Here is a 15,182-nt window from a genome sequence, read left to right on the forward strand (position 1 = left end):
AATAAAAAGTGAATAATATTATTACTATTTTTATCTAATAATAAATAAATACTAAATATTTCAAAAGTCGCATTCTATTCTAGTTGATATGTCATGTTATTACATTATTTCAAAAAATAATAGACCTATTTAATTCATCAAACTTATGTCTCTACAAAACAATATATAAATTACATGAGCATTTATAAAGATTACAAAAAAAAATTAAAAAAACTAATTCCTTTATATTTTTTACCAAACAAAATTCAATGAAAAAGACTTTGTGTGCAATTATTACTTGGTAATTTTCAAAATTCCTAAGTAAATTATTTGAAAATTTTAAGCAATTTTTTTATAAAAGTATTAAGAAAAAGAAAATTATTATTTAACTTTTTTTTAATTTTATTTTTTTATTTTTTATTCTTTAATTGCTATATTATATCATACTTTAACTTATCATACAATTAAACACCAATATATATATATATATATATATATATATATATCATCCCAAATTCATGAAATACAAGTAATAATTAATTGAATTGTCTATTTTAATTTAGTAATATACATATTATATGAGATTAATATATTGATAAATAAAGATCAAAATTTTATTTTCTAATATAAATATTATTCACTTGCTATTTTCTTTTCAAAAAAAAATATTGTAAGTATGGATTTCAAAGTGCCCAATTAATTATTTTTTTAATAGTTAATTGACCGTTAATATTATTGATCCATTATATAATATATGATTAATTGATGTAAGTTGACATTCATGAGTGATTTATATATCAATATATTTTGAATATATGTGTTTATAAGTATTCAAAATTAATGACATTATAGTAAATTTTAAAAAAACTATTCTTCATAGCATAAAAAAATAAAAATTAATTATGATAAAAGATTCTTAAGCATGAAAATTTCTTCTTATAAACTAATATATACTTTTTAGAAAATAATAAGATCATTATTTTAGTTTAATGAGTTTGATGAATTAAATAAGTCTATTCTTAAAAAAAAAAGCTTCAATGACATGGCATTCCAACTAGGAGAGAGTGAAACTTTTGAAGTGGTAAGTATATTTGAAGGAAAATAATGATAGTTGAGTTATATTTTGGTCCTAAATGAAACATAATATGATATTTCAAGGAAATTCCCTAAACTTGGGTGACCATTTAGGGAATTGACTCTAAATCGGGTTTTGGTTCAAAAGTAGGGTATTAATTCAGGTGTCAGGACTTTTTTGGGTGTCGGGTTCCAAGTTAGCATCGGATCTTGAGCTAGCTTTGGGTCTTGAGTTGGCATCGAGTATCGGGTTCGGTGTCGTAATCGGGACCCGAATCAGTCATTGGATCAGGTGTCAGTGTTTGGATTAGGGTTGGGTCTACATCAAATGTCAGGTCTCGATCGAGAATTGGGGTTAGATCCCAAACCAGGTGTCAGGATCGGATTCTAAATCAATCTTTGGTCTTGTGTCCAAGTTTGGATGTCGCGGATGAGTCCTAGTTTGAATGTCGGGTACCGAATCGGGAGTTGAGGTTAGGTTTTGGGTAATTGGGTATCTATGGAGGGTCCTAAATCGATCGACGGGGTTATGTCCTAGTTCAAATGTTGGAACAGGTCCCGAATCAGTTATCAGGGTTTGTTTTTGAGTCAGAAACTATTTTTCTAAAAAGTATTTTAAATTCTTTACCTAAAAATAAAAGATGTTTTCTGGAAAATGTTTCTCATTCACCATCCAAACAATGGAAAATATTCTGAGTCACTAATCAAACATGAGAAAATAAATTAGAAACCAAACTTGTTTTTAAGACAGACGGGTGAAATGGGATTGGAAGAAGTTCAATCATTTAGAGGGTCTTTGTTTACACATTGTTCTTCATCGTGATTGCTCTTCATTCTTCTAAGTTTAAATGAGAAGGAGTGTCCAGGTGCGATTGCTTGTACTGGTTTATCATTAACCTTGATGAAATTATAGGACCATGCCCCAAGTAATGTTCCACAAACGGGACCAATGATATACACCCATATTGCTCTGTAATCATTGCTAGCCATTGCTGGTCCAATGGTTCTAGCTGGGTTCATTGATCCTCCTGACACTGGCCTACAACAAATTCAATATAAACATTTATGTAACCGAAACTGATTTCTCATACTCCATTTATCCAATTTTATGAAGGCTTTTCAATCGAGCACAAAAACAAATTTTAAAAAATGTTTTGAAATTTGTAGTTTAATTTCATAAATGTTTGTGTTGTTTATAAATTATTTCATAAGAGATTAAATATATTTTTCAAAATTTTTGTTCCGAAAAGAATAATCAAAGTTAATCTATTTTTAAAAGTAAAAGTGTCATTCTTTCTTAAATAACAAAAATTGGGATAAAGAAAACAATATTTAAAAAATTCTTTTATGTTTCTTTAAGGCTCTTGATTAATGAAAAAAAACATTGTATTAAAAGGTTAAGTTCTACCATTAATCTTACACGATCATGTCCGTTTATAAAGTAATTATAAGTAATTAATTTCTTAAGTAAATATTAATGGCTCAATATTAATTGCTAAGCTTTGTGAAATGATTGATAATCAATTATTACAACTTAAATCATACTAAATATATAAAAATAAAAATTGATTCAAATAACTTTGAATTTTTTATAAAAAGATTTTTTTTTTTCAAATTATGCATTTATTTGTTTGGTGCTCGTATTTTTATATTCAAGATTTGAGACCAGTACCGGCTTACCCCGCCAAGATAGAAGTAATACATACGGCCGAACCAACTGCAATTCCCGCCAGCTCACCAATCTATTAAACACAGGTTCAACAAAAAGAAAATTATTTTTGTCAAGAAAATGTATTTAAAAAAAATAAAATTAGAAAAACGATATTTTTAACCTATTAAGTAATAATAGGGCTATTTCTTAGAATAAACTATAATCGAAGTATATTTTTTGTTCAATTTTGTATAATCACATTTTTTTTTATCATTTTCTCTATTTTAAAGATTCATAAAAAGTTAGTAAAAACAAAAGTATTTTCATAAGCTATTAATAGTGTCTAAAATTTCTTAATTTTTGAGAATAATTTTTTTAAAATTTTGACTATAAATTTAATTATAAAATTTAATATTTTTTAAAATAAAATTAACATATTTAAAAACTATATAAAACATGTTATAAATAACAATATTTAAACATTCAAAAAAATGATTTGAGTGTGGAAGTGCATGTCAGCCGAGTAAAAGGTTATATAATCATAAAAAGTTAATTACTTAAAAATTAGTCCAAAAAAAGTGAATTAGTTATAACTTATAAGAAAGAGAAAATAGTTACAGCTTTGGTATCAGTGGCAACTGCAGAGGTGATGAACATCATAGAGAATGTGACGACAATTTCCATGATTAAAGCTTGAATGTCTGAGCCTGAGGGAGTTGTAGTTCCCACATGTTTAATTACTGGATGAAGTAATACACGCAACGTGAATGCAGCAGATATTGCTCCTGTAACTTGTGCTGCTGCATACACTGGCACCTTTACAAACAACATTCCAAATTATCTACCTGTTACCTCTTTCTTTGTGTAGTAATTCTAGAAAACCATTATATTGAGAATTGAAATGCAAATTTAATGGTAGTGATTCACTTTTTAGCACTGCTTATCAATCTATGTTTAGTTTTGACATATTTCATCAAAGTATATGTGTATATACACCACAACAGAATGGTGTGGCTGAAAAAAAGCACATGACTATCTTATACATGGTCAGGGCTCTCAAACCATCAGCTTGAGTGGCAGAGTGAAAGATTAACAAGCTACCATGGTTAGATAAGTCAATAAAATCAGTTAGAGTTAGTTAGGAATAAAACATAATACACTGTATGGTCTAAAAATACAGTATCTAGTTGTTCATGTATAATTAGTTGGTTATCAATGTATTATCAATGTAACTGTTTTTACTCTTTAGAGTTCTCTGCATTTCTCTCCTTTTCTTTTACTTAATTTAGATGATTCACAAACTCCGTTAATGGAGTTATCATATATCCCTTTCAATTATTAATTAGTAGTGTTTTCCGTCTCAAATAATGTAACACAATTGCAATTATGAGAACAAATTAATTTATTTTTAAAAATATTTTAATTGTTGTTATTAATTATTATAACTTATAGTAATTTCTATATAATTTTCAAAAAACTTAACTAAAGATTATATATCTGAATTTACAATAAAATTTTTATTGTACCACATAAATTAGGATAAAGAAAATATTACTTTGGATGAAAAATTATGTTGTTTGGTTTCGAAAAGCAATGGAAAAGAAACGAAATTCGAATTCTTGATGTGACGGGGAAAAGAAAATTGAAAAGCCCACACCTTTTTATGGAAGGGAGAAAGAGATTACGTCATGAACAAAACCTATACGGGTATAATTGTTACTATCTCCGTCCACTTTTAATTGTTATAACTTCCTCTTTTAAAGTTAAACTATAAAAACTTTGATTAACATTTTAGATATATTTTTTCATCATATTGATATGCGAAAAATTACAATTTATAGTACTCTTCGTCTAGTTTTTGAGTATCTAAATTTTTGTTTAAAATATCAAATTAATATAATTTAATTTAACTTTGAAAATTAGTCAAATTGACTTTCAAAAAGCGCAATATGACAAATAAAAGTGGACAGAGAGTATATGTAGTAAAAATTGACACTCAGGCATAAGTCAGAAACAACCCTTAAAATTATCCAGAAAATTCATTTAGAAATTTGAAGTAGAATTTATTCCTCTTTGAAATTTGTATATGTTAAGACACTTTGATATCAAAAGTATAATAAATGGGTCGCTCTATCTTTTTGGGGCAAATAAGTTATTGTAAAGTTTTGATTTTAAAAGCTAAGGAGGAAGAACAATAGTATATTAGATTTGGAGGCAAACGAGGTGGTAAATTGCCGGAGAAACAAGGGTGGTGGCAGCGGCGATGACAGTTGATGTGCGGTAGTTGAAGTGGTGGTAAGAAAATATTATAGAGAACAAAGATAAAAAGAGTTTTTTGGCCAAATAATGTAACGACCCGTTATATTATTTTAAGTACGAGAACTATTTTGACTTTTTTCGTAAATTTTAAATGGTAATTTTAAACTATTTGTATAACTATATTTATTTAGTTGGCGGATATTTATAAAATAATTAGTTTTTATTAGTTGATGATAATGGACAAAATCGATAATTTATTTAATACCACATGACCCATGTGTAGAAAGAAATTAGTGAAATTTAATATTTATTAGTTCACAATTTTTGCCCTAAATAATTAAAAACAAATTGAGAAAAGGACTTACATGTAGACGACGAGAGCAGCCGCACGTATTGATCAGGTAAAACTATTTTTAAGTTTAATTTTCGTATACGGGAAATTATTTAATTCTCATGTAAATTGGTTGGGAAAGGGTGATTTAAATTGGCTGATTACTTATGATTGAAAGGAGATTGGAGTTGGGAAAATTGCTCATAGCGTGGATTTATACAATTGGATTGGTAATGAATTTTTGGATAAGTATAAGCTTTCACAAAATAAAATAAAATAAACAATTCTCATATTTCCCTTTACAAAAGGTATACGAGTTTCATCATTTAACTAAAAAGTGATTTTTTTGGTTAAGTTGGGTAACTTGCCATCTATATTTAATTATTTTCACTTGCTTTTAAGGAAACCAGCAAACTTGTGTGTTGGGTTGAAATTTCATTGTAAGATATTATATAATAAATCAAGTTTTGATATATTAAGATAGATAATTAAATATTATGATATTGTATTATATGAGTTCCATTAAAGTTATTATGATTTGAGAAATTAAGACTTAATTCTAGGCTTACAATTTGAGAAATACGAGAGTGGACATATTAGTTGACATCAAAATTTAGAAAAGTGATTATAGTGATATGGGTGTCTATAGACTTATTTACTTATGAATTATGCATACTTGATAGATTGGAAACATTTTGTGGCATTGAGGAAAGGAAAAGCATTGGGGAGCTATAGCTTGCTTGACTTTGGTTCTTCGGTGGAGGTAGGTTATGGTTTATTCTATGTGATAGATGGACTCTTAATAGTGATTGATAGTCATTGAGTCATATTGTGAATTTTTTTTATGTACTTGCTTGTTGTTGTTTGGATAATTCAGGTGTTGTTGTGATTGGTCTGTAATCCCAAGACCATGAAATCTATAATCTTGAACTTCTTCTATTAAAGTGATGCCTAGAATAAATAAGGCTTAATGAAATATTGTTAAGGAAGTTGAAAGAGATGATACATAATGATGAATTAACAATATTATTGGATCGTGTGCCACGAACCGACACAATATATTTGGATTGGATGCCACGAGCCGGCACAATATATTGGGTGCCACGAGCCGGCACAATATATTTGGATCAGATGTCACGTTCCGACACAATATGGATCGGGTCTTACGTTCCGGCATGGTAACATTAAAGGAAAATATATTAAAGTAACTTAATATACTCAATCTCAAAGAACCTAATTCCCAAAAGAGAGTGGTGAGGAGGCATGAGTCCTCATGTGTGTTCTCGATATTGTGGACTGATTCGTACTTGTTTCAGTGTTGTTGTCACTTATTCATGTTGGTTGTTGCTTGTCACCTGCTAAGTGCTATAGTTGACTTCATGTTATTACTTTATACATATTGATTTCTATTTTGAGTCGGCCGATGATACATACTCAGTACATGTGGCCCTGTTTGACCCCCTACTTGTATTTTCTTCGTTTTCCTTTTGTGGAGTGCAGCAAGTGTACTAGTGACTTCACTCGCCCTCAACTCTAGCCAGTCTCCAGCACATCAGGTTCCAGGGTGAGCTATTCATTTTAGATTGTGTTCGATTCTCTCGGTTATGGCATGATGTCCTTAGTTTTCGGACATAAACTATTTTATTTATTTATTTTGGTGTCTTTGATACTCTTAGACTTAGTATTTGGAGATTAGATGTCCTTAATGTGATGATTTTCAGGTTTTGGGAAACGATATATAATAAGATTTGAGCTTCCGTTTTATGCTTGTATTTCGTAAGTTGGGGTTGAATTTGTTGGTTCGCCCACCTAGGAGGCTAAGTGTGGGTGCCATTCATGACTAGTTTTGGATCGTGACAAATAATATTTTGAATCTATTTTATACATTTTGTTATGTCATTACAAAATGTCTAATATCTATAAGTTTTCTACAATTTAAGTGCCTAACTAATAGAAACAGAATTTAGTTCAAATAAATAAATAAATAAATTTTATGAAATTTTTTAAGTGGATGCTTATGACTTAAAGCGTTACATTAATCTAGTTGTATGTGCCATGATTTGTTTTGTTATTCTTCCTAATATAAGGTAGGTTCAATTTTAAAAATATCTAATCAGGGATGACTCGATTATAAGGCCATTAAGATAATATTTGGGGTCTTAAATTTGGAGCCCCACTTTTTCTTAAAGCTATATTTTATATTTCATATGTTAAATTTTTTAAAAGAAATATTTAGTGGAAAATATAATAACTTTTTTTTTATCTTATTTAATATAGGAATGATCGAAACAATTGAAAATAGAATAATATTTAGCTAATTGTAGTTTATCATTTCTTATGTTGCTACCTATTATGTTGTCTCGTTTATATCCTGACGAATAACATGACATTATTATCCTTATATATACTTCATTCATTTTCCTTTCATTATTTTTATTCTCTTATTATTAAATATTATGAAGCCTTTCAATGGTCAAACTTCCTACATTATGCACAATCTATTATTTTATGTTTATATAAAATTTACTTTCTGGTATATCTTTTACAAATTTCAAGCACAACAACAAGTCTAACATCTTTTCAAAATCATAGTATCAACTTATCAAATTCAACACAACACTTTCAATATCATTATATTAACTTTTCAAATTCTTTTATTATTATAATTATATTTATTATATTTTTTGTAACAACCTGTTAGGTCATTTTGAGTACTAGAATTATTTTGACTCTTCCCATAAATTTTAAATGGTTATTTTGGACTATTAGTTAATTATAGTTATATAATTAATGGGGTAATTTTAAATAGTTGATTTAATTAGTGGTTAATGGGCTAAGTTGATAATTTATGGGAGCTCATAATTTATTATTGGGGAAACTTACATAAATATACTATATTAAAAAAATATTTACCATTTATAGTAATAACATTTTTTTTTCACTTGATCACTTTTAATTCAGTTTTAATACAGTTTTAATACATATTACAAAGAACACTTTATTATTCACATATAATACAAGTTTTATTGATGGATAATATATTTATCACATATTTTAATACACTTATAATACAATGTGTCAATTTCTTACCAAACAAGCATAATATATTTTAAAAAACAGTTATAATACATATATATTGCATATTTAATTCATTTTTAGTACATATTAGAGATTTAACATAACATTGCTATAAATGGTAATAAATAAAAAGTATCGCTGAAATCAATAATTATTTATTAAAAGGTACTCATCCAAATAATTTTTTCTTTATGTAATAACTTATATCACTTGGCATATGTTTATTAAAATAAAAATAATATAATTTAGCAATTTTAATACACAATTATTTTATTTAGAAAAGAAAAGAGGGGAAGAGGAGAAGAACAGAAAGCGGCGTGGAACGAAAACCAAATTGAAACGATTGTGCATCAGGAAGATATTTCACGAATTCATTTACTTTAGTATGTTGGAATTGTTAAATAGGTAGTATACATTATTTTATATATTGTCGAAGGTAGAAGCTTAAAGGGTCATAGAAAAGTGCTAAGGTTGTGGTGTTAGGCGTGGAAGTTAGTAATTGGGTGATGATGATGGGTTAAAGAAAAATGAGAATTTAAACATTAAATTAAGGTGCAATTGGGTAGGCTGTTGGTTATGGTGCAATGTTAAAAGTTAACATGGTTCGCCAATGGTTCGTAACCAGTTGGCTTTTATTTTTTTATTAGTATTCTTTTTTAATTATCATGTTATAAAGTAAATTATGGTATATTGAGATAGGTAATTAAATATATATTAGGTATATTGTGTTATATGAATTCCATTAAAGTTATGTTAATTGGAGGTATTGGGACTTAACCTTAGGCTTGAACATTAGGAAATTGATTATAGATTTGGGAGAGTTATTGGGTCTAGGCTAGACATATAGTAATATGAGTGTCTATAAACTCGTCTACTTATAAATTTTGCATACTTGATACATTGGAAATCATCTGAGGCACTGAAGAAAGGAAACACATAGGTGAATTAGCTTGCTTGACATCGACTCTTCGGTGGAGGTAGAATATGGTTTATTCTATGTGATAGATAGACTCTTAATAGTGATTTATAGTCATTGAGTGATATTGTGAATTTTTCTTTCAAATTGGCCTGAAAAATGTACCTATTTACACCACATAATTATACTTGACATCGACTCTTCGGTAGAGGTAGGTTATGGTTTATTCATACATAAAAAAATTTCTTTGATATAATTTCTAAATATTTCTTATACTTTTTCATAGTTTTTATCTTTAAACATATTATTTTAAGTTTGAAACTTAGAATTTTGGATGGTCCAATAAATATTAGTAACTCTAATGGAGCTCAAATCAAAATCAAATCAATACTAATATTTAAAAAAATAAATCAACTGACCACTAAGAATAACAATAATGTAGAATATTTGTTCTTTAGTTTACATTGTTTTAATCGGTTAAAATACATAATCTAATTTTAACTTTTCTTTATTATTTAGTCATGTAATTAATACTTGTCAGACTTATTTTAGCATGATTATTTAGTACTTTTGAATTACGTTCATTTTCATTATGACTTATTAATTTGTAATATTTATTTTATGTGACCTAATTATTACTTTTTGTTGAATATTTTAGTGTCATCACTCATCTCATATTTGTGTTATTTTCTTAAGAAACGCCTTAGATAGTTATATTTCAGTATTTCAGTGGAACTAAAGAAATATTTGGAACACAAGTTAGTTATATGTTTGTATAAAAAATATCCAAGATTGAAAAATCCAAATTTTATTAATTTAATTTGGTTTATAGATTTAAAAATCAATCACAAATAATTTAATTTGATATTTAGAATATGATGGACCAACAACCAGCAATTGAATGAATTAGTTTTCACCACTAGTGTATATATATATATATATATATATATATAATACGACGGAACAAAAATTGAATGAATTAGTTTTTGCAACTAGTAGTATGTATATATATAGTGAATATGACGGAGCAACAACCCGCAATTGAATGAATTTATGACATTAATTATGGGAGATATAATGAAAAATTATTATTATTATTCTTTATTCTTATAGAAAGAATTATGACTTTCATAATTGTCATGTGCCTATCAAAATCAGCAGGTGCATGTGTATCAGCTCATCTGCTGGACAAACTACAGCCCAGGCCAGTATTGCTAATTTCATGCCGCACATCTTTTATTCCTCTATTATATTGAGAGATAATACTTACTTAACTACTACACAATTTGTACCTTGTTTTTGGAAACACAATTAAATTTCAATCTTGAATTTGTCTTTTAAGTTAAGAGAAGTAAGGAAAAGACTTATAAAATTCAACAAGCCATTTTAGCCATATTAATGATTTCTGTCCCTTTTATTTTTTCCTATATGCCTTTTCATCTAGTGTTATTTTATTTAGCATAAAATTGAAAACTTTTCAGCCTCTATGTTTGAACAATATCAATGTCATGATATTTGTGGTTATATAACTATGACTAGAAAGTTCATAGTAAAATTATTTTTAAATATAAAAATATACTAGTAGAAGTACTATGTTTAAGAAAAGAGAAAAGTGTTGTCATGCATGTTGAAGTTATGTCCAAATTGTGATGTACTTGAATAAATGTGTCTAGATAAAAAAAATTAGGTATTTTATGCGCACATTTCTCAAAATTTCTCTAATAGTGTTATTTGCTTCCCTCCGAGCACCAATTTGATGTGTTTTGTTTGGTCTAAAGACAATCCTAAAATTGATGTGTTTTATTCAAGTCTTCTTAAAATATTACTAGTAATAATAGTTTTAGTGCCCGTTTGAATGAGTTTTTAAGTTGGTCAAACTGACTTAAAAGTCAGTGTTTGACTTGTGAGAGAGTTTGACAATTATAAGAACAACTTAAAATAAGTCAAAAGTTAAAAGTAGGATGATCCCTACTTTTTTTTTAACTCAAAAGTCATTCTACTTTGACCAAGTAGATTACTTTTTTACCCTTAATTCTTTTAAACAATTCCCAAATTCATTCATGTGATCTATTCAAATTATATATTTTTGAAATTTAAAATAAGTTGCACATTTAAAATTAACTTAAATATTAAGTTATTGAAATTGAATTAAAATATAAATTAATTTTGATTTAATTTTTCTTAGAAATAAGAACCTTAGATTAATCAACTTTTTATTATGTTAACAGTTTTAAGGGTATTTCAGACATTTTGATAAAAAAGTGTTTAACAACACTTATTTGCCAAACACATCAACAATGTTTTTTCAACTGCAACACTTTTATCCAAACACATAACTATTTATTTTTAAAATAACTTTCAGCACTTTAAAAAATTACTGTTTAAATGTTATATTTTTAAGCCAATTCAAACGGGCTCGTAATTACATTTTGAAATTTGGTTATTCGACAATTTTTACCCTTGCACGTTAATGTGACAATGAGAGTGAATACGCCCTCTTTTAGGTATGTAGGAATGAAAAAAAACCAAACTAAAAATCAGCTCCTAACAATTTATTCAAAAAAATGTACATTTTTTCAGGCCAATTTTGAAAGAGAAAATTATTCGATTCTAACACTATCATTTTAGCCAAAAATAAAATTACTTCTTGTTAAAAATAATGAAGTACCATCTTTGTATTTCATCTTTAGATATCATGAATATTTGTTTTGAATGTGTATTTCTAAAAATAAATTGACAGTGCAATTTTAATCTCATCTTATGTTTCGTCACATAAAATTAATCAAAATAATGGAATTGCCATGATGTAAATTTTTTATTTCTTATTTTGAAGCAATCACAATTTAATTGAACTATTTTTTTTCTTTTCGGGCCTAATCTATTTCAAAAATATTGGTTAGAGTTCTTTTATTTTTAGTGAAATAAAATAAAAAGTTTTGGTAGAATAATTAAGTTTAAACTATATAATCTTTATTATATCTTATTTAGATTTATTGACTATAGTTTAACATCATACTTTTTCAGTTCAGACAAAATCTTTGGAAAATAGAAAAGACTTCTTGAGTCTGCACAAGAGCATCCATAATATATAGTTTTTCTTATTCATCTAATTTATCACCAATATAATTTGCAATTGTATGCTTCCACATGATACCCTGACTACTTTCAAACCCAACAAGGTGAAGGATATAAGAGTTAGATTTAATGGGTTTTTATACTTTGGTGGGTCGGATTTTAATGATTAGTTTGAGTAGAATATTAAATAGAGTATTTTTTTTAATTATGGCGATGTATGCGCCACATAGATGATAAAAGTGCGGTAATGAAATTTAACAGCCCAAAAGCAAATATATGCCTAAAGTTGAATGGTAAGCGTAAATGTATCTTTCTTCTTTAGAATATACGGGGTAAATAAGAGCTTTTTAGAAAAATATAAAAAAATTTCAGGTGGATATATATAAACATATTTTTATGATGAGATGGTGGTGGGGAGGTAGAGGGGTAAAGGGTATGAAATAGGCAAGTTAAAGGAACAGTTTATTACTAATAAGAAGGCGTAGCGTGCATGCGTACCTGTGTCCATGGGAAATGTCTAACGGCGGCAAAAGCAAGGGTAACAGCAGGGTTCATATGGGCACCAGATATATGTCCAACAGCATATATCATGACAGTTACAATGAGTCCACCAGCTACGGACGCCCCAAGCTTTGACACTTTGTGTTCATCGCTCCCACTAAGAGCTGATGCACCACATGTCACAAACACTAATAGGTACGTAGCTATTATTTCTGCTATCACCTACAAATTTATTCATCATTCATTTCTTCAATTAACATAACATTTTGACGGAATACTATTTTAATCTAAAAACAAAAATATAATAAGTCTAATACCTTTTTGAGAAAAGCAGATCGGTAATACTTTCGTAGAAATATCAATAGGTAGGCTGATTTCGGATCTTCCTTCAATACCGATTCATTTTGTTTTATGCTTTTGCTACACTTCCCTCCTTCACTCTCCATTGAGACAAATATATAATTGAAAATGTTTCTAAAGTAGGAAAGGAGACGGAATATTTTGTGAATTGAAAGAGCTAGGGAATTAACTTCTACTTTCAGCTTTAGCTCTAAGAAATACCCACACTTATATATATATATATATATATATATAAGAAGAAAAGAAAAGAAAAGAATATGCACCTCAATGCTTTTGGGTGGCCAAGTGTCAATCTTTAATTCGGACCCAGACACAACCATGTGTGTGTTTATATGTGTTTGTGTTTTCTCTTTTTCCTTTTTTATTATTTATGTTGGTTGGTTTCATATTTAATTGTAGGTATACATATACTTTCTCCCTATACTCAAAGGAGCATACTATTTTATATACTCATCACAAAAGGCCAATCATTGTTATATCTTATCTCTATAAACTACATAAAAATGATATTTAGCGACAATTAATTAACAGAAATAGCTCAATTACCGTTAAATATGTTTTTTTAGCGGCAATTAACACTCTTTGTATGTCCCTAAAGCCTTTAGCACATTGAATCTAATGACACTTAACTAATACCAGTAAATACTTTAGCACTCTTTATTAATGTGTCTATTTATTGCCGCTAAAAATTGTTTTTGTTGTAGTGATACCTAGAGGCGGTCCCATGAGTTTTATGAGTCCTCAATTATAATCAGTTTTGCTTATTGACTTATATATCTATATCTATATCTCTCTCTCTCTCTCTATATATATATATATACATATATATATTCACTAATATAATTATAGAATATGAGCCAAGTTGAGGTATAAGGTTAACCTATAACTTTAACTCTTTAAGGTTGACATTATCCTGTTAATGCCTATGCCACATGACTGTAACAATTACTGGTGGCTTAATTTTTGGTTGGTACATTTCTATATATTCATCATAATAATATTGTATAACTTAGGATTAAATTTCCCTCCTATTTTGTGTCATGAAATAAGAATGCTGGTGATACTATCAAGAAAAAAGATATTTTCCGATGAATGACCCATCAGAGTTTGGCTCGTCGTAAGAAATTTCCAACCGAAAATTCAAGGGAAAAAACATTACCCTTATAACAACCCATCTGGTTTTGTTGAGTATTACACTCGTTTTTTCCTAATCTAGACTTCCCATAGGTTTATCTAAGTGTTTTAGGACTAGAGGGGATATGGGGCACGGGTCCCAAGGGACTAATTAAGGCGCAGTTTAGAACAGAAAATCACAAAAAAGAAAGTTGAACACTTAAGGGAGTGTTTGGTATGAAGGAAAATGTTTTTCATGAAAAATATTTTCTTGGAAAACAAGTGCATTTCTGTAATATCTCGTAACTTAAAATACATTTGCGACTCGTAAACACCAATGCATAGATGTGATATCGGGGGAGGTATATCATTGAAAATGGTTAGGCATACCATGTACCCCTTATATTTAGTCATTTGAAGGGTTACACAAAAGTTTTAGGTCAAAGAGATCATTAAAGAAAAGATTAAAGTTTAAAGGTTCATTGTGGAGGAATACTACAAATGATCTCATTTCTCATCTGATTTTGAACGAGCATATCTCCTAATATATAACGAGTTAGAGGGCCTACAACCTATCCAATTGAAGCTATTTGAGTCTAGTTTCTAAAAAAATAAATCGCTTGTTAAAACGAAATCGGAGTAAAAAGTTATGTTCATTCTACGACAGACGCGCGCACTGCCCAATCATTGCGGGACATGTGACACTTTAGAGAAAGTCGGCCAAATTTGTTGTTTTTTTATTAGAAGTTAGGGATATACTTTCTCATATACTCAAGAACGTGTAAGGACTGGTTTCAAGTTATTTCTTTAAGTTTTTCTCATCTTCAATCCACCAAAGCTTAAGG

General features: G+C 28.3%; 1 protein-coding gene across 1 annotated transcript; it reads right to left on the reverse strand.

Annotated features, from left to right (window-relative positions):
* Positions 1 to 1,697: 1,697 nt before the first annotated feature.
* LOC125859550 (aquaporin NIP2-1-like) lies at positions 1,698 to 13,410 on the reverse strand. The gene is made up of 5 exons (XM_049539319.1): positions 13,182 to 13,410; positions 12,862 to 13,086; positions 3,323 to 3,520; positions 2,734 to 2,795; positions 1,698 to 2,092 (listed from the first exon to the last, which is right to left on the reverse strand). Exons 1-5 carry the CDS (start codon positions 13,308 to 13,310, stop codon positions 1,831 to 1,833), a joined length of 876 nt encoding a protein of 291 aa, XP_049395276.1. The 5' UTR covers positions 13,311 to 13,410; the 3' UTR covers positions 1,698 to 1,830.
* Between the last annotated feature and the right edge of the window lie 1,772 nt (positions 13,411 to 15,182).

Source organism: Solanum stenotomum, chromosome 3 (genome assembly GCF_019186545.1).
Source record: "Solanum stenotomum isolate F172 chromosome 3, ASM1918654v1, whole genome shotgun sequence".
Classification (NCBI taxonomy): Eukaryota; Viridiplantae; Streptophyta; class Magnoliopsida; order Solanales; family Solanaceae; genus Solanum; species Solanum stenotomum.

Coding starts and splice junctions, on each gene's coding strand:
- LOC125859550 (XM_049539319.1), bottom strand. CDS start 13,310: ATGGAGAGTGAAGGAGGGAAGTGTAGCAAAAGCATAAAACAAAATGAA. Junction 2,796..3,322: donor TTGCCACTGATACCAAAGCT/GTAACTATTTTC, acceptor TGTGTTTAATAG/ATTGGTGAGCTGGCGGGAAT. Junction 2,093..2,733: donor ATTACTTCTATCTTGGCGGG/GTAAGCCGGTAC, acceptor AATTTGTTGTAG/GCCAGTGTCAGGAGGATCAA.